This window comes from Calypte anna, chromosome 19 (assembly GCF_003957555.1).
Source record: "Calypte anna isolate BGI_N300 chromosome 19, bCalAnn1_v1.p, whole genome shotgun sequence".
NCBI lineage: Eukaryota > Metazoa > Chordata > Aves > Apodiformes > Trochilidae > Calypte > Calypte anna.
Window position 1 is genome coordinate 4,388,066 of NC_044264.1, and position 18,713 is coordinate 4,406,778.

At 41.8% G+C, this 18,713-nt stretch overlaps 1 protein-coding gene across 1 annotated transcript; it reads right to left on the reverse strand.

Moving 5' to 3' along the window:
* Positions 1-1,210: 1,210 nt before the first annotated feature.
* On the reverse strand, positions 1,211-17,835 carry TMEM248 (transmembrane protein 248). Its single transcript, XM_030462479.1, has 7 exons — positions 17,613-17,835; positions 8,550-8,724; positions 7,586-7,871; positions 6,232-6,382; positions 5,268-5,451; positions 4,676-4,819; positions 1,211-3,898 (listed from the first exon to the last, which is right to left on the reverse strand). Exons 2-7 carry the CDS (start codon positions 8,706-8,708, stop codon positions 3,878-3,880), a joined length of 945 nt encoding a protein of 314 aa, XP_030318339.1. The 5' UTR covers positions 8,709-8,724; positions 17,613-17,835; the 3' UTR covers positions 1,211-3,877.
* Between the last annotated feature and the right edge of the window lie 878 nt (positions 17,836-18,713).

The following is an 18,713-nucleotide window of genomic DNA, read 5'->3' on the forward strand; positions in this document are numbered from 1 at the left end:
CCTGACTTAACGCCACAGCACTAAATTACAGCAAGACTTTCCCTATATAAGAAGCTTGGGAAATACTCCAGGTAGCAGGTTGCTCACCTTTACTTTAAAACAAAATGATTCAATCACATATTGATTTCCCCAGTGGGAACTGACTGTAGATCCTCCTCTAAGTTTACTCAAGTGTAACTCTGTGCATCAAGAGCTATAAAACCAGGATTTTCTTCAAGGAAGTTGCACTTCTGTAAATCTCCTTGAACAAAGCTGTTCACTTGCCAAACAGAGGCTGCCCAAGTTATGAAAGAGAGTTTGTTTAACAGAAAACAAGTGAATACGTGTCTGACTGCCTTTCTCTTCCTCTTTGCTGGCTGAGGGACAGGATTCAGTAGAGGCCAAAGACAGTTTCTTTTCTAGCATAGAGACAGACTCAAAGTTGAGCCTATGTGAACAGAGGGCATTAATACTCATTCAGGACAGACATTTCAGAACTTGCCAGGTTTCCTGGACTGGTACTGCAGGTTTGCAAAAACTATCATATTAAAAACACTTTTTTCTAATTTTCTGAGTTCACCTCACGGATCTGCTTTTAAGCAGTGCTCCCATTCTCCCAAAGATGTGCATAGGAACTGTTTGGATTCTTTGAACCCTGTTTTTTAGAGAAGGAAGACAGGCTGGCCACGTCATACTTGTCAAACACACCATGCCAAGCTTTTAACAAGCTTCCAAGAGCAAAACAAAGTATGTTTTCCCTACTCTATCATGCACTGAAAACATGCAGGTGCAACTTGTTCCAGCTGCCCAGTAACTGGAGCTAGAATTTAACAAGCCACATTATCTTGATTGCAACAGCCATCCATATCTGTCCTCCATCTGCAGCCACCTGCAGGAATCCTGAAACACTCAGCATCTGCTCTTGGTTCAGCTGAGTCAGTTACAAAGCATTTGAAGCAAGGAGGCAGTAGAAGCCATGATCACCATCAAGGAACAGTAATAAGAAGGTCAAAAGTTCTGCATTTCTCCTGACGGGCATCAGAGCCACATTCCCTACAACACAAAGCAAAAAAGTTAACATAAGGTGCTTACTGCACCATACATACACAAAGGGTTCGAGATTCCAGTCTAGTGCTGACTTTCACTGTCAGTTTCCAATGATGGTAACATAAGGGATTTATAAAACCTCCACAGCAATTGGGCAGTAGAAATAACAACAACAAAATAAACTTCATAATTTTTATTCTGCAAAGCAATATGCACATCTTACAAACACAAAATTAATCTAGGAGAGAAATGTAATTTCCAAATCATCTATTATCCATCATGCAACAAGACAAGTGAAATGTAAGAACAAAACAAAAGCCATCTTAACCCTACAATCACCTGCAGAGGGTTGAAAACCAAGGCTCAGATTTTCTACGTAATGCCAAAGAAAAATGCAAAAGAAAATGGCAGCTTTCTAAGAACAAGAAAACACATACAAATAGAATCAAAACTGATTCAAGTCATAGTTAAAAAGAAAAAGAAAACAAAAAAGGAAAGATCAATATGATCTGAACTTTTAAGTTTTTACTCTTCTGTTTGGCTGCATTTAACTTTTGTATATTGCGCCTAGGAACAATCCAAAACTCCTCAGTATTGCAGCATTCAAACCTGAGGGACAACCTTACCTCTCCACTGAAATACAGAGGTGCAATGGGATAAACTAAAGCCAAAAAATACAACTAACATTTATCCTTTTGTGTTTGTGGGTTGCAATCTTAGTATTTCTGGGTACTTCAGTCCAGCGGGTGATACATGGCAGAGCAGACTCCTCTAATTACCAGATATCAAAACCAGCTTAAGAAGAATTTTGTTTTCCTTAACAGACCAAATTCCATTTAGAACATTTGGAGTTTGATTCTTAATTTGCTGAAACAAAAAGGACTTGGCTTTCTTTTTTAAAGGAATTGTGTTATGTTGGGCATTTTCTAGTTGTTTTGCACCACCAACCCAATCTATTTTCTATTCCTGCCTTTGGTCCCCAGGTTCAAGCCACCCTCGTAGGCAACTCTAGAAGTCAGTATTAATGCAGAGGCTGGGTATGTGTGAATTAGAAACAGCTCAGACAGTTTTTATGAGAAGCTGTCTACCTGTTTTGCCTTCACTGAATCATTTCAGTGAAGCAGTATTAGCCTATAGCAGCATCAGGAGAAAACTGGAAGCTTCATTTTATCCCTAGACTTCAAACTAGGTCACCTCTAAAGCTTTGCCTTAACATCCCTGGAAAAGAAAAAACCATGTTAGTTAACACCTCTTAAGTAACTGAAATTCTATAAAGGAAACGTGCTGAAGAAAACTGTGGCTATTTTGCTTCAGACACTCTGAAGACTCTTGAACTTACTGAAGTCCCACACATACAGACCAGTAGGATACCATTCAATAGTGTCTACAGGTAATAAATGAAGAATCTTATGCCAGCAAAATTGAGACTGAAATTCTGACTTGAGTTTCTTCTTTTGTGTAGTTTAGAGCAAAAGGAAGAGGGGAAAAAAAAAACCACATGTCTACGTATGTCTGTGTATACTACCTGACAAGGAAGCTGAAGGACAAGATGAAAGGTCAATTAAGGCAACCAGTGAGATTTTAAAAGCAGTGGTGAAAATGTCTGCAGGAAAACTCTGACTCCTGGAAATGAAGGAGGCTACTCAGTAAGAAATTAGAAACAGCAGAAGCCAGAATGGGAAAGGGAGAAACACACAGAATAAAACCTCTGATTTAAGAATGGACACAGAGAACAGTGTGTGTTTTACTGTGTGGTTTCTTTGACCTTAATCACAGCAGCCTAGTTCTCTCCTTGTCATTTTCCCCTGAGCAGACAGCATTAAATGGAAATGGGACAAAGCTAATAAAAGTGTCATTTTCAGCTGCCCTTCAGAGATGGATGGAGAGTCCCAAAGTGAAGCTCTGTAACAGACTATGGGATTTCTTTTCCTTTCATATTTGCACTCGCCCAAGGCTGTGCAGAGCCCCAACAGGCTGTTAATACAATACATCTTTTTATTAAGTTTCACTTTCTAGAAAAAAAAAAAAGTATACTGAAAGCTACTCTGCAGCAGTCTTGGTTTGAGGGCTGCAGATGGGAGGCCAAGTGGAAAGCTTTCCAGATAGTCTCTATGCTGACTGATTCTCTGGCATTCAGCAAGCCAAATGAAAGAAAAAAAAAATCAAACTTAGCACTTTTCAGTAGGAAACATTTTAAAATGGGACTTCACTTCTTAATTGTTTTACTATGAATAAAAGCACAAGTTTGTCCTAAATACAGCACTATTAAAATGTGAATATGTATTTCTTCTTTCAAAAAAATCTAAAACGTTGATATCTTTTCTTGCAAGCAAGGAGCAAATGGAAGAAAGTATTAGGCCACACAAATACACATTTAATTCATGTAGTAGATTGGTGGCTTTGGAAATGCAGTATTATATCAAAGGTGCATACTGTTTCAAACACACTGTACATATCATTGGGCAAAAAACAAAGATCTGTTGGTTTGTCTGAGACATTTGCAAAGGCATCTTAACCTGCCCAGATGCAGCTAGACAAAAATATCTTGCTCTGACTATATGTAGCCATATCACTAAACATATCTACACAAACATTCGGCTATGTCCACAGGTAAAGACTGAAAGTTCCCCCCCTCCCCCCCGCACTACAATGCGGAACAAGTGCATCATCTGACCTATTCTGAATATACTTTTATAAATATGTACAAATCAATTACAGGCACTTGAAATGTCTTTGGTTGGAATAAACCAACATTGCAAGATAATGTATTCACAGAGTGTTAAGACCCATTCTGGGTTCAGCAGGCAATGATTACGGTTCTCAGTCATTCTCAGTAAAAGGAGAGGATGGATTATGCTTCTGACAAAGCAACCTAAACAAAGGGAAAAGAAATTAATTAATTAAAGTCAAATTCTTAATCCTGTAACAGTGATATTACTTATCTCCACGCAGCTGCTGTATCTGTCCTTGCTTTTTCAAACAGCCTTGAAAAGTCTGACTTGGAAAGGATATCAAAGTAAGTCTGAAGGTGTTTTGTACTTGGCATAACCAATCAAAAAAACAAAACAAAACCCCAAAAACCTCAAAACAGTTTATACTGCAAAATATCATAGAGATCAAAAAGTGTCAACATTAGCTTCCTGCTTCACACATAAATATATTTGTATTTAATCCTTCAAGCAAAATGCAGGTCTTCAATACAGTACTGAATAATGACTGTTTCTGTAGCATTGTGACTGTTTTAATTAAATTCTGATTAACAACCATTAGAACTATGTATGATGTTTTATTCAATTTTGTTTGTGATAAAAGATAAAAAACCTACCAAATACTACCTACCTGATGCTTTGTACATAATGGTACAAGTATTACCAGAATCATGTCAGAAGAGCTGCATTACAGCACTTACATGAATTTCAGTAATCCTCTTCTGCAGGAGAGAAATCTAACTCTGAGGATCTACAAAGCACATATATGTATTCTGTAGCACCTGTCTGTACTGTCCACAATGAAACACCATTAGGTCTTTGAAATTGAATTAAATTTTCATCCCCAGAGATAAGAAAAAAGTAGTCTGTACTGTGGAAAAAACCTGAGGTTTTCTGTGTTTTCTTATCAGAGTCAATATTTTGTTGTTACACAGACTTACCTTTTCAGAGCAGAATTCTGTATTGCTTTGTCTCAGTTTGCTTGGTCTGCCTTTAATAACTGCATAGCAGAACATTGTAATCACCATCACAAAAAGAAAGTAACTGGTATGCATGAGATGCAGGTTTATTAGAGAGCGATCATCCTGCACAGAGAATTAAAACCATTTACTGACAAGGCACCAATAAACTGGCAATTTATATTAAAGCAATAATTATCAGATCAGCACAGAAATTAACCTCATGAATCAACTTTCTCCCCTTTGAGCAGCTGGCATAATAATGAAAGTGACTCCTAATAATGTCACAAAGAGCTAATATGCTCCTCGTGTTAAAAATCTGTACCAGAGATCCCTTCCCATATCTTTTGTCAGATTATTTCAAAATATAAATGTTAGTAATTAAAAAGGTCTGGGCACATGGCAATTGCATGAAAACCATCATGCTCATCAGGCCCAACTCTGCCTCAGCCCTTGCAGCACATACTGAACCAACAGTAATGTGACTATTTTAGGACATGAACAGAACCATATTAAATTTAACAAAAGCTAAGCATTTATTCAACATAACATATAAAAACACCGCAGCACTTACATCTGGAACTATAACAGTTAGTTTGGGATTTAAAGCATGGTACACTTTTCCAATAGCTCCTTTGTAACACCAGAAGGGGTTATAATCTTGTGCATATTTCGTATTAGAGTCTCTTGCTGTAGTAAAGATCTTGTACCAAAGTGTAGCATTGCTGTATGTTTCAGGAACACAATGTGGTGGCTGACTGTGGAAAAGCAGAAATTATTAGCACCCTACTTGATGCTTTCTATGTTAAGCAAGATTCACTTTTAGAACTGAGTCCAGCTCAGTCTTCTCAACAGCAGGATCAAACACGATTTTGGACCTTCCAAAACAACAACAAAACCCAAAGCTTAACCAAAAAGGTGTAAAAACCCCGTATGATTCCTACTAAAATCAGGCTTTAACTGCATGTTGTTCCAGTAAGTCAACACCCCACAGCTTAATTAGAACAACTTTGGTTTGCAGAAGGCTTCACACAGTCATATGAATCTATCTGGTGCTTCTTCAGGGTGTATTTTGAATAGTGTCAGGGAGTCTAAGGAAGATAAAGGGAATCTATTTTAATGAAAGGTCTGCACCTGCTGGGGTATGGTAGCAAAGCAGCATTTGGCTTATGCTGATCTCTCAGCAGGGGAGAGGATAAGAAACTTAGTGTCAAGCCTTAGCTCTCACACAAGGTAGTGAAACTAAAATACAGGGTATCTTTCTTAAATATTTACAGATTTTTTTGTTACTAGTGCAGTTTAAATCACAGGTAGTGCACTGAAAGGCAGATAGGGACTACAGTTCAAAATATCCACAGAAAAATTTCAAGTTGCTCAAAGACAGCAAAAGCCTCCAGACAAAGTTTATACTTGGAAGGGCAGGTATAACATCCACTGTCAACAGTAAAGTTCACTGGGAAGAAACAAGCACAGAGAACCAGCTGAGGAATGAAACACCCAGTAACCAGCCTATGAAGGAGTGTTTAAAATGCACTTACACTGTGACAGGAAACACATTGCTGGCTGCTGTCACAGTCATGCAGGTTGTGAACACAACCTGCTCGCAGTGGCCATGAAGAACACAGTCATCTGAATTCCAAGCAGCTGGCAGGGTGAATGTAATATTTATCTCCTCGTGGGATTCTCTGCCTTTGAGAAAGAGAGAGGGAAAGCTGGTTTTCATTCACAAAAGTATCTGAGCAACAATCTCTAGGATAAAGACAACACACAAATGACTAAGGCAAGCAGCCATCACCCTGAAATCTGTACCTTTGAAGTCATCCAGGATCTTTACTGTCAACAAAGAGAGCAGAAAGAAAATTAAAAACCAAACCCAGCTGCTGGTCTTGCTAATATCTCCTGCCCCAGAAGTGGGGCCATTAGGGTCCTTTCAGAAATGGAAAACTCACTATTTATAAGTGAATTGATGTATGGTCAGAGAACTTTATTAGCAAGTAAAATCACACATCTGTAACCTTTCGTCTTCCCAAAGACTTTGTTCCATATTTGCTTTTTCTGACACATACTTGAAGATATTTGTGGAGACAAAAGGTGCCAGCACATACTGAACTGTAGGTTAAGTAGTGCAAATATATTCATACTGAAAATAAATCCAGCCTCCTGAAAATGCAACTTGCATTTGCTAGCTCTTAAAGCACTAACAAAATAACATCAAATACAGTAATAAGGATTCAAAGCTATGGCAAATGTCTCTTCACAGATCTCTGGGGTTCAAGACCCCTTCAGCCATCAGTATAAAATGCAATCCTGGCTAGAAGCTAAAATTCAATGAGGTTCTACTGTCCATTTCTACTACTAATTCTCTACAATCTTCTGTCAAAAGTTACTGGCAGGCAGCCACAAACAGATTGGTCTCTTCACACCACAAAGTTTTAACCACGGTGTTGGTTGCTGTTTGTGATAGTTTATTCATGGATACCTTTTAGATAAACTGTATATTTTAAACATGCAACTTGATCTCTAATGTATACACATCAAAGGCTTCAAAAGGTGAGTTAAGGACTTGCAGGTATATGGAGATAGAACCCGTGATAGTCATTGCAGAAGCTTTTGCTGCTTAGAATTTTTGTTGGCTTAAAAAGTTACCTTCAGTTGTCATTAGGCTAATAATTTGAAACTGCAAAGCCTAATCTTGGTAAATCTGCAGGCTCACTCTGAATGCCAGGAAAAGTTTATCTAGCAAACAAGTGAAGGGCTCCATAGAGAAATATACTCACAACAAACCTGGAGACACCATGGTGTTCTTAGCAGTTTTATCTCACCAATAATATGCTGGCAAGTTTTTATTTGATTATATAGTTATCATTCAAACTTATAATGAGTCTCACATACCTGAGAGTCCAATTTGGTGTCCAAAAATTGTGGAACTTAGATGTGTGACATTGCGAGAATATCCACCAAACGGCCGGAGGGGGTCCAGTGTCAGAGTGATTGTAACAGAGATGTTTATTGGACCCGAGTCCTCAAGAGTCTGTGGAGACTGGGTAGAAGATCTTGCCTGTCCACTGGTCACGGTACTTTCTGGAGTTGTGGTATCATTGATGAGATGTTTTAAGGTTTCATTCTCAGATATACAGAAGTCCAAATCATTAAAGCGCAGAAGGAAGGTATTCCAGTCCTTAAAACAAAGGTGAAAGACTTCAGATTAGCAAGTTAACTTTTGACACTAACCAACCCACCTGCAGTCCAAGTCATTTAACTAAAATGACACAGCTCACAAAGCAAGCACAAATACCACCATGGCTATCTCAAGCACAGGGCAAGCTGTACAGAAAAATCAGATGTTCAGTCCCCACCACTGTCAGACCACTGCTCAGAGCAGTGGCAGAATATCCTCCTTTAACCTACAGAAGGATCACACTAACTTGGTCCCTTCTCGTCACCATGCTCAGGGTAAAGGGGTTTCTAGCAAGGTTTCCCTCATTACAGAACAGTACTGCTACAGTGGCAAGTACTACTTGCCTTCTGTGAATCAGAAGTTTCATAAAAAAAGCTAGCTGACATGTCAGAATAAGAAAAAGAAAAGCTCCTAGCCATGGTAGGGAAGATCCACGTCAGATGATTTGGCCTCATCCTCAAACTAAAACAAGACTATTCCAACATTCCTACCAAGAGCCTCTTTCCTTATGTAACAAAAAAGGCAAGTATAAATTAAGACAATATGCAATAAGACAGGACACTCCTGTGAGAAGGAGAGCAAAAAAACCAAAAAAACAAACCACCAAACTTGTTTGCTTTGGGCATGTGTTTCAAATTAGCATTCCCACTGTTTAGCTCATGAACTTTTTGTACCTACCTCTGTCATTTCTGGTGACTTGATCTCCTTGATTTTGAAGAAGTAACCCAGTGTCAGGAAAGCTATTGCCATAGCACTTACACTGATCATGAAGACCACAAGCGGAGGCCGACTGCTGATGTAAACCTTCAGGTTCTCCAACAGGTTTATGCTGAACATTATTCTGACTGTTCACCTGAAAACAGACAACATGACAACAGGGTGACTGGGCTGTGTTACAGGGTTGGGATTGGTAGATCACATAAGACAAAAGTTTGACAACAAAAAATAGAATCACATCCTAAAATGAGATTCAACGACATGACTGTGTTGTTCATTGAACACAGGCTCAGCGTGCTTTAAACAAAGCACAAATCAAAACATGGTTGCCATTACCTTCTTGGTGCCTGAAACTGCCAGCTGGGAACAGATTTTAAGAAACGAGAACTTCTAGCACAGCCAAATATCACTGATAACATTAAAACCAGTTCTTGTCCTTCCCCACACGCCTCGGTGGGATATACACAGCTACACTTTAATTCCAGTAACAGCTGAATTAATCAAATTACAGTGCAGACGGAGTTGTAATGCAGCCCACAGATCACACTTTGTACCTCCCTGCATATCCTTTCATAACTGAGGCTGAAACCTTAAAGATCCCCCTTTTCCACTCTCCCTAGCCCCAAACGACCAAACCTTCCAAACGGGATCTGAGAAGCAGCAGCCTGCATCATTTTAACCTTCTCCATCAAGAATTCTGCAGACAGAAACACTTCACACCTACATTAGGGTGGAGGCTGCATGACTCCTTTCTTTATTTGATTCTTGCAGAACCTAGGGAACTTTTGCTTAAGTCTGTAAACAGAGATAGCCTTATACATGCTAAGGAAATCTACTGAATCAATAATTTTTGTTGCAAAATAGAAAATTTTGTCTGAATTTGCTTTTCATTTGGACCCAAATTAAGTTCACTGTAGCAGCTTCCCCACCTCCACTCAGAAGGAAAAGCAAACAGCTCAGTGTTAAAGGCCAGTCTTGCAGCTTCTACTTCACAAGCTCTGCAAGGAAGGAACTTCAAGCAAACCTCTTATCTTTATCTTACCTACAATCCTGGTTGAAAAGGATTTTAACCCCAACCAAACTAGAAAGGCAGTAATTGTTACTAGCCATATGTGAAGGCAAACTTCAGGACTAGAATCTAAAGAATTCAGCACTGCAATGGTTAATGCCTGAGCATCCACACAGATCTGATAACATTTAATTAAGTCAGGGACTGTGCTCCCTGCAGGTCTGGGTGATTCTGAATTGACTCTTACTAGAAGCACACCACATTTAAATCCAGATGTAGGAGGGCTGAAGAGTGCCAAATTTGAGGATGAGAGAGGGACAGGTTATGAGAAAGAGAATAAGGGAGAGTAATCTTTGATCTGATCTATTGATTTAAAAGAAAAGAAAAGAAAAGAAAAGAAAAGAAAAGAAAAGAAAAGAAAAGAAAAGAAAAGAAAAGAAAAGAAAAGGACTAACTTTCAGACAAAGCCTTTTTCAGATCGCACAATGTACAATGATCACATATTTCTTGTGTATATTTGAGATTTTACTGGCAGAAATGCTTCTGTTATTCTTAACAGAGGGAATATTGACAAATACTGGCCTGCAAAACTGCTGCAGAAAAGGGAAAATCCAACTCAGTGAGACCTGAGGTCCTGTGGCAGTAACAGAACACAGAGCTGTGCTGCTGACTCTCCCCATCCCCACACACCTACGTCCTTGCCTGGGTGAAATCTGCTGAAGAAGCCTCACTCCAGAGCACAAGATCATGTCCTGGGTTTAACTATTTTGCACCATCAACCCATTTTCATCGACTCTGCAAAGACTGGGTGAGAAACGCCTCTGCTGTGTGTCTGAGAGTGGAAAGCACCGTGCAGAGAACAGGCAGAGAGATGGACAAAAGAGGAAAGAAAAGGGGATGAAAAATGTGCACCTTACCACAACTTCTATCTTTGTCCAAGACCAGCTGTGCTATAGCTGAAAAGGCCAGTGAAGGTGTCTGAAGGCAGGAGTGAGAGGCAAAGGGAGAGCTGGTGGGGGAAAAGATCATGCTGGGTATGATCCTTGGGTACGTTCTGCCTCCTATCTTGTCGCTGGAAGCAAATTTCTTAAATGAGCCCTAGTTAAAAATCCCAAACGTTCCATCTAGAAACATTGGAGACACATGTTGAGATGGAAAGAGATCAAAAGATAAACCAAAAGCAGAGTTGTAGTCAGTGTTCCCTTCTGAATTTCCTTTTGAAAATAACAACACAGATGCAGGCTTTATTACAGCATTTAATCAAAGCTGAATGTCACTCACAGCATATACAGCACTCTGATCCCTTTTTAAAGGGGCTTCCAACAGCTCCATTAGCATGTTTGTTTACCACAGGGTCTAAAATCAGCCATAAAACAGGATGTGCTGAAAAGCAGACATATAAAAACATTTGGGCTAATATTTTTATGTAAGAGATCACCAGCTTTTAAGTGCCAGTTGCTTAATATGCTCCCATAACTCAAAGGCTTTGAAAGCAATTAGAAAATGCTATAAGCTGCAATTTCCGAAGCGTAATATCCCTTTCCAGCATTTGTGAGAGAAATGGGAACAACTGTGGATTTCAATACTAGAGCTGACATGAAAATAGCAATTGGACACTATTAGGGCAAACCAGAAAGAAGAAGAATGCTACCACACTGCTGACAGAAGAACTGCCACTTTTTTTAAGAAATAAAGTTCTTAAACAGCACTACTTGTCAAAGAAGCTGTGAAACAGTGCATGCAAATCAAAATGTATATTCCCACCTAGATTTTAGGGGCTCACTTAATGGTATTTAAATCCTCCTTTCTGTTATGACCTGTTAGAAATCCATCACAAAGAGCATTCTAGTTGTAACTAACAACAGCTTCCCCTGTGTAAATGAGTAACCTCAAGAATATAATTTAAATTTTTATTTCTTTTTCACACAGTTAAAAAAAGAAACCGAATGCCATTACCTCCTGGCAGGTCAGAAAAGCAAGATCAGATTTCACTTTTTAGCTAAATAAATAATTTAGGAAGCAGCTCTAATAACTGCTGCCTGCCTCTCCCAGCAACGCCTTTTTATACTTGTGCAATAAAAATCTCCCCACTCAGCCCAACAAGTAACTTAAGTGCAATGGGAAGAATGAGAACTGCCAGCCTGGAACACTGGCCACCAACTGCAGGGTAATTGCTTGGCACTGACACGTCAGGACAAAATGCCACGTTCAGGCAGAGTTACAGCTGACTCCTTGGGAAGTGCTGGACAAGCGCTGGAGAGATGTTGTGGTCTTTAATCAGGGCCTGCAAACCCCCCTGAATTCTGTTATACAGTTAAAAAGATAAAAATGGTAAAGGATGGAAAAGCACAATGGTTACTAAGTCAGAGTCCTTGGCAAAGAGAACTGGGAAACAACCTAAGAATTGAGGAGATAGCCACTTGATTGAATACAGTGACCTTAAAGAAGTAATATTTTAAATTCTTTGTTTGTATCTGAAAGAGTATAGAAAAGGGTTTCTCAAGAATAAATGAAAAATGAGGAGAATCTTGAATTAAATTGCAAAGATCAGAAAGTCAATGACATGAGTCATAGCAGGAGGATTACATTCCCCTTTCCGGGCTTTATAGCGAAGGAACTGAATTCCTAGCAACAATTTAAAAAATGCATGTTGTACTCAAGCAGGTAATAAAAGTAAAACTGCAGCTGCAAGAAGGAAAAAAGCCAAAACATTAAAGGGATCAAGGTAAACATCTGACTATTTGTATTTGTATCATGCTATAAAGTTGAGTACCATTTTGCCACCAGGAAGCTTAAAATCATGTAATTTCCTTACAAATATCTCCCCTTCTTCTTGTGCATGTAAGGTAGTCATAGTCTAGATAAGAAAAACATTTGGGAGGGGGGGTGTTACATTTTTAAAAAGGCAAAACAAAACACAAAAAAACACTGAAAAACCTTTAGGAAGAAAACTGAGGGTGGAGATGAAGGGCAGCAGGCCAGCACTAACCCATCCATTAAGACCTCACATGTTTTCTAAGCCTGAACCTCTTACTGCACATAACAGTATTTGATCTTAACTGTGCAGCTCATTTTATTTATAAATCAATTCTGTTCTCAAAGATGCCCCATTCCTATCAGTACAACGGGGGTTAGGAAATGGGTCACATCAGGGTTAACCACTTTGAATGAAAATAATGCTGCCTTCCAGAAAAACACTCATAAACACAAATCAACTGAACTGTGATTTTCCTAGCAAACCACCCATAAATAACATGCAAACAAAGAAATGGTGTTGATCACAAACTAAAGTGTCTCTCATGTACAAACTGTAAACAGTAGCAGGTACCAAAAATATCTTTAATTTGGTGTTGTTCTCTTCAAACTGAACTTGATGTCTAACACCTAATCCACCAAAACAGGAAAGCAAAACAGGTCACAGTTGTGTTAACTGTGAAGCTGTCCATTAAAGTTCAGAATAATAAAATGATCTGCCAAAGCTTTAAGAAGACTAATTGATGTCTTTATCTTAAAACCAGTACCACCAGTCTATCAAAGAGAACTAGAGAAAGTAAACTCAGTTATCTTACAACTGAAAATAAAGCAGCAATTATCTTCCTCTCTTTTAAGAGAAAGAAAGAAGAACAAAAATTAAGATTAAACAATAGTTTCTAAACTCACCAGAAGATGCCCTTTTGTGCCCTATCAACAGCTTTTACACTTGGTTCCTTTTAGGAATTGGAGGAAGCTAATCAACTAATTTGTTATTTACATCTTTGGTAGAATTTCATAATGTAATATATTAATTATAAAACATGCAGCTGGGAGAAAAAGAGCAATTTCCTACTAATCTAATAGGAAGACTTACTTTACCATAGCAGTATCTGTGGAATAAAGGAGATGCCACTATCTGCAGCTGTTTCAGTTCATCTTTTTAGGAAGCATATCAAGACCCTGTGGGATGAAACTGTGGAGCCTAAAACCCCTGTGACAAAAGGACAGGCAGGGGACTCCTGGAGGAACGAATGGAGGGGAATCCTCCAGAGCAGAGCAGTTTTTCTGTCCAGCTGATCCTCTTCCCCTCCTCCTGTCCTTCAGTGTCAAAAAAAAAAATAAACAGACTCACAGTAAATGCCATCAATCTTCACACAGCAGGGGAAGAGAAGCAGTCATGATGTGCAGAGGAAGAAAGTTGCTGGAAACATCCCCCAGGATCCTGCAATCCCCTGCACCCAAATGCAGCCAGCAGCTCAGCAGCCAGATGTGCACAAACACATCCACTCCCCCAAGACTGCACCAGGAGAAAACTCTCAAGTGAGAGATAATGGTGAATTGGTTCAAACCAGTCAGAGGCTCAGCACAGTTCTCTGAGCTTTGCTTTTTGTTTTCTTTGTCGTTTAAACGTCTTTACTGATAAGAAGAAAAACAACCACGTTTTCCCAGAGCCTGGGAGCAGAGAGTGTCAGGGAAATGGCCCTTTGAGCATGCAAAGAGCACAGGGAGGAGACACTGGACAGCACAGGAGAGAGAACATCACCTGCTGAAAGGGATTTTTGCTTTTTGGGTTACTCTGGTGACAGAGTCAGTTATTAAAGAAAGCCCAAGGGCTTGCAAGAACAGAAGGAAGCAAAATGTTTCATACTTGCATTAAATGTTTCTTTTCACCTCTCAAAACACTTTTCAAAACATAATTAAGCATTTCAACATCTCCAAGCACAACATAAACAGCAAGTGTTTCATTTCTACCCATAAAACAAGGGAAGAGAAGCAATTTGGTCAGGTACAATAAATGACTAAAATTGACACAGCATTTCAAACACTCAAGTTCCTGATTCTAACTCTTCTTAAAGGCAGAAAACCAATTAAAAAAGTAGATGAGTTTAAAAATAAACAGGAAACCATGTGGATCAGACATTACTCAATCTGTTTACCTGAAGTTTCCAGATATTTACCAGCCCTTCCTGAAAAATACGTGCTGTAGTTCAAAATGTCTGTGGTGGATTTCACACAAGCACCTGAACAGTGAGTCAGTTGATGCTCCTGGGACAGCAAAGCTGATTTCAATTTACCACTTGAAGAAAAATTCATGCAGAAACAGACAAACTCAAACAGGCTCCAAGTTTTTCAGCAGTTCAGATAATCCCAAATTCTGACTTTTGTTAAAAGTGAAAAACACAGTTTAAAGTATACCCCTCTGTAAATTAAGAGTAAGCATAAACTCTGGTTGAAAATAGATATTTTGCTGCCAAACTTTGAAAAGGCAGCCCAGTCTCATTTGCCAAGTGAGTCTGTGCCATGGGAAAGAGCACACTTTCATACAAAAGATTTCTGGCTTGGGCATTTTTAAAACCCTCCAGCTTTCACAAGTCAAAGTCACGACTTCCACCATGACTTATCATAATCTAAATAAAACAGACTACAGGAAAACATACAACACTACCCTCAAGGACTTTGGAGTTGTATTAAAAAATGCTGCTTTCTGCTGCTTAGCATGAGAACCTGGGAGAGGAAGGGAAAAATAAAAATCAGTTTTATGAGACCTGAAGAAGTTCCATGAGAAATCAAATTCTGTGTACAACAGCCAAGCAAACACAGTTCAGTGTTCACTCAAGAAATATAAAAAGTCTCAGTAATAGTTTAATAGTCAGAAAGAAACTGCCTTAGTGACCAATGTCAGGCGGTTAATTGTTGACTTTACTCAGACTGCCCACTAAGGAATGGGGTACAGAATTCATCAGTGCAAGTACAGAAAAATGCCAGAAAAGAGCAATTCTGAGTGTCTGTAATGAGTACTGTAAAGTGAGGGAGACACAGACAGATAGACAGAGAGCTTGAATAACAAGCAGAAAATGACTGACAAGTCAAGGAAATGGCAGCTGGAGAGGAAATGGCAAAATAAGAGTTCTGGATGTAGAGAGAAGGTGACGCTGGCTGTGTGAGAGAAGCAGAAAACCAGCCAGTGGTTACCAGGGAAGAAGAAAATACGAACAGCAGCAAAACCTGCTGGAATAAAGGACCTGGGGAAACAGCTGAAACACCAAGGACATGGCAGTGATGTTACCATGTCTGTGTGCTTCACCCTCACTGGTCAAAAGGAGTAAGACTTGAATTTGCTGAGCCCAAACTCACACAGGTAAGCAGTCTTCACTTTACAGATAGATAATTAACAGAACCAAACATGCCAGGACATACTTAAGTTTTCTTTCAACACAAAACCTGAGAGTTCTGAGTCCTGGGAACCAGCTCTATTCACAGGTCAGAACAGACTTCTCAAAAAAAAGAAACTCCCAACACAGACATTGCTTTTGGCAAGGGGACGTTTGGGAAAAGCAACAAAATTCTGACACCACCAAGTTTCATTAATACTCAGTTTATGGCTCCTTTGAGAAAACAGATTGATAAAAAATGTATGCTGTTTAATGAAAAAATGAGATACTGCTACAGCAAAGACATCTGCAGGACCAGTGCCAGGGGGTGTCTGAGCAGGGAGCTGCCCTCCTGTGTTCCCCCACCCAGCCAGGGGTGATGGGGTCCAGTCCCCTCTCTCCTGATGGATCATCCAGCTGGCACAAAGGACACCTGGGTCCGTTTGGTCCTGCAGATGCTCCTCTCCTGTCAGAGCACACTGACTGCTCTGTATCATCAGTCAGCATTTCAAGTTCTTGTCTTTCAAGTGGAAAAGAAGAATCAGATTCCATGGGCCCTGAGCCACTCCTCAAATCACAGGGGGGTGAGGGGGTAACAAAGCCACCAAGGTTTTAATCCTCTTTGATGGCACTGGATCTCTGGTCAAAGAGCACTCAGTCTCACAGGAACACTGCAATTTTATCTCTGCCTGCAAGCCTTGTCCCCTGCCCTGCAGACACCTGCTGACCAGGCTCATCCCCAGAAACCAAAGGAAAAGCAGGAAGGTGGGAGGCAGCAGCAGCAGCAGCAGCCCTCCTAGATGAACCTAGAACCACTCTGCATGTCCAACCCATAAACAAAAGGATTTTTTCTGTATTCCCTTTAACTCGGATGCTTGTAAACACCCATTAATGATTTACCACCAAAAAGGGGCCCAGTCATGACAGGATTTCACCTCACGACAGGCTTCCAGCTGTGAAACTTCTGAGAAGTTCAGTGAGGATGTGGAGAGTGATTCCTAATAAATTCTTATCTGGACTGGAGGTTTGTCTGACCACTTCCCCAGGTAATTATACTGCCAGAATAATCATGCCAATAACTTTCCCCAGGGAAGACAAGCCTTTAAAAAGCAAACAAAGAGAAAGGGAAAAAAAAAAAAAGACAAGCTGTGCTGTAGGCTGCTCTTTTCCTTGTCAGGCAGAAAGGTTTCCCAGGGTGTCCCTGGCTGTGGTTTGGATAAAAGGCCCAAATTGAACAGCAGGTTCCCAGCAGCCATGTTCCAGGCATGATGCACCAGAAATTCTATGGACTGAAACAGCACAAAACCTTCAGACTTCCACAGAAAAAAGTCAAAGAGGAGAAAACAGGGACAGGTGAGGAGCAGCAAGCACCCAGTGAAGGGATCACTGCCCAAAAAGCTGTTTTAAAAACGGAAATATTTACAGTGCTCCCGGAATAACTCTTTCTGGTTTTCCCTGCTACGCTGCCACACGCCGAAAGTCCAAGCTACCAACACTTAATTTTTTTTTTTTAATTATTATTATTATTATTAAGTAAATAATGAAGTAAAACTAACGCTGAAGTCCACCGGCACGGCCAAATCACCCCCGTTCAGACCGGAATCCCGGCAAATCTGGAACCAGCTCCCCGCAGACGCAGCCCTGGGGGGGTTTGGGCAGCGCGGGGCCCGCCCGCTCCCCGGGGCGCTGGAGCCGGGGTTCGGCTGCCGCTCCCGCCCTTACAGAACCGGCCCCGGGCAGCCCCGCTCCTGCCGGGATCCCGGCGCTGAGCCCCGGAGGTGCCCCCGCTGCCCACCGGCAGGAACCCCCCGGGCCAGGCTGGCAAGGCCCGCGATCCCGGGGCGGCACAGGAGGCCGCTGCACCCCCCCCCCCCGCCGTCCCCATCTTACCGGTGCCCGAAGGAGGGGAAGAGGCCCCCGGGCCGGGCGGGCGGAGGCCCGGAGGCGGCGGCGGAGCTCAGAGGCGGCGAGGCTGCTGTGCGGGAGGGCTCTGCACCATCCTCCTGCCCTGACGGGACTACGGGGAAGGGACCGGGGGAGGTGGATGAGGCCGGTGCCGCTGCCCGGACACCCGCCTCCTCCGCCACCGCCTCCCGCTGCTTCCGGGGACGCAGCCGTGACCTCTCACCCCGCCGGCCGCGCGGATGGTGGCGCGGGGGGAACAAACTGCGGCGGCGACGGCAACGCGCTACCCGCGGGCAGAGACCCCCCCAGGGGCCCGCACCCACACCCCACACCCCGCACCCCGCACCCGCACCCACCCCCGGGAGTGGCCAACGCCGCTCCCTGCGATCGGTCCCGCACCGGGAACGGGCCCGGAGGAGGCAGCTCGGGGTCTGCCGAGCGCTCTCGGCTCTTCTCGCCGCCTCCCCTGGTGCCGGCACAGGGGGGAGCCCCGGGAAAGCCCCTGCAGGGGCCCCGGTGTCAGTGCAGAGGGGGTGCCGGCATCTCATATCCCCTTATTCTTATTAGGGGGAAAAATAAAACAAACAAAAAACAAAAAACAGCATCCAAAAACTCAAGACGTCTCCAGTGAGTCCTGAGACTAAAAAGTGCTCGGGATGAGGTCCTTGAAGCAACTGACTTGATGGAAGGAAGCAAAAAAATAACATTTTAATTACAGTGAAGTCCAAACGCGGAGAACCCAAAGTCTGGCACCCGGGGAGGACCAACCAACACCCCAGCAAGGGATCCTAAGCCATGGAGGGAGAGGAGCTGGAGCTGGGGTGGCTCAGGGGAACCTCACCCGTCTGCATCCAAGTACCTGAGGGTGCAGAGATGCAGAGGTTTGGGCTTCTGCGGGTCATCCAGCGAGGGGACAGCATCACCCTTCAGCCAGTTTATCACAGCTCTGCTCCTGTGGCACCCTGCACCCTTCAGAGCCAGGGTCTCCACCCTGCCAACCCATCCCTGCCTGCAGCAGCTCCATCAGCTGGAAGGAAAGGGTCTGTAAGAGCTGGGGTACTACAGGATTTTCTTTAAGCTCACCAA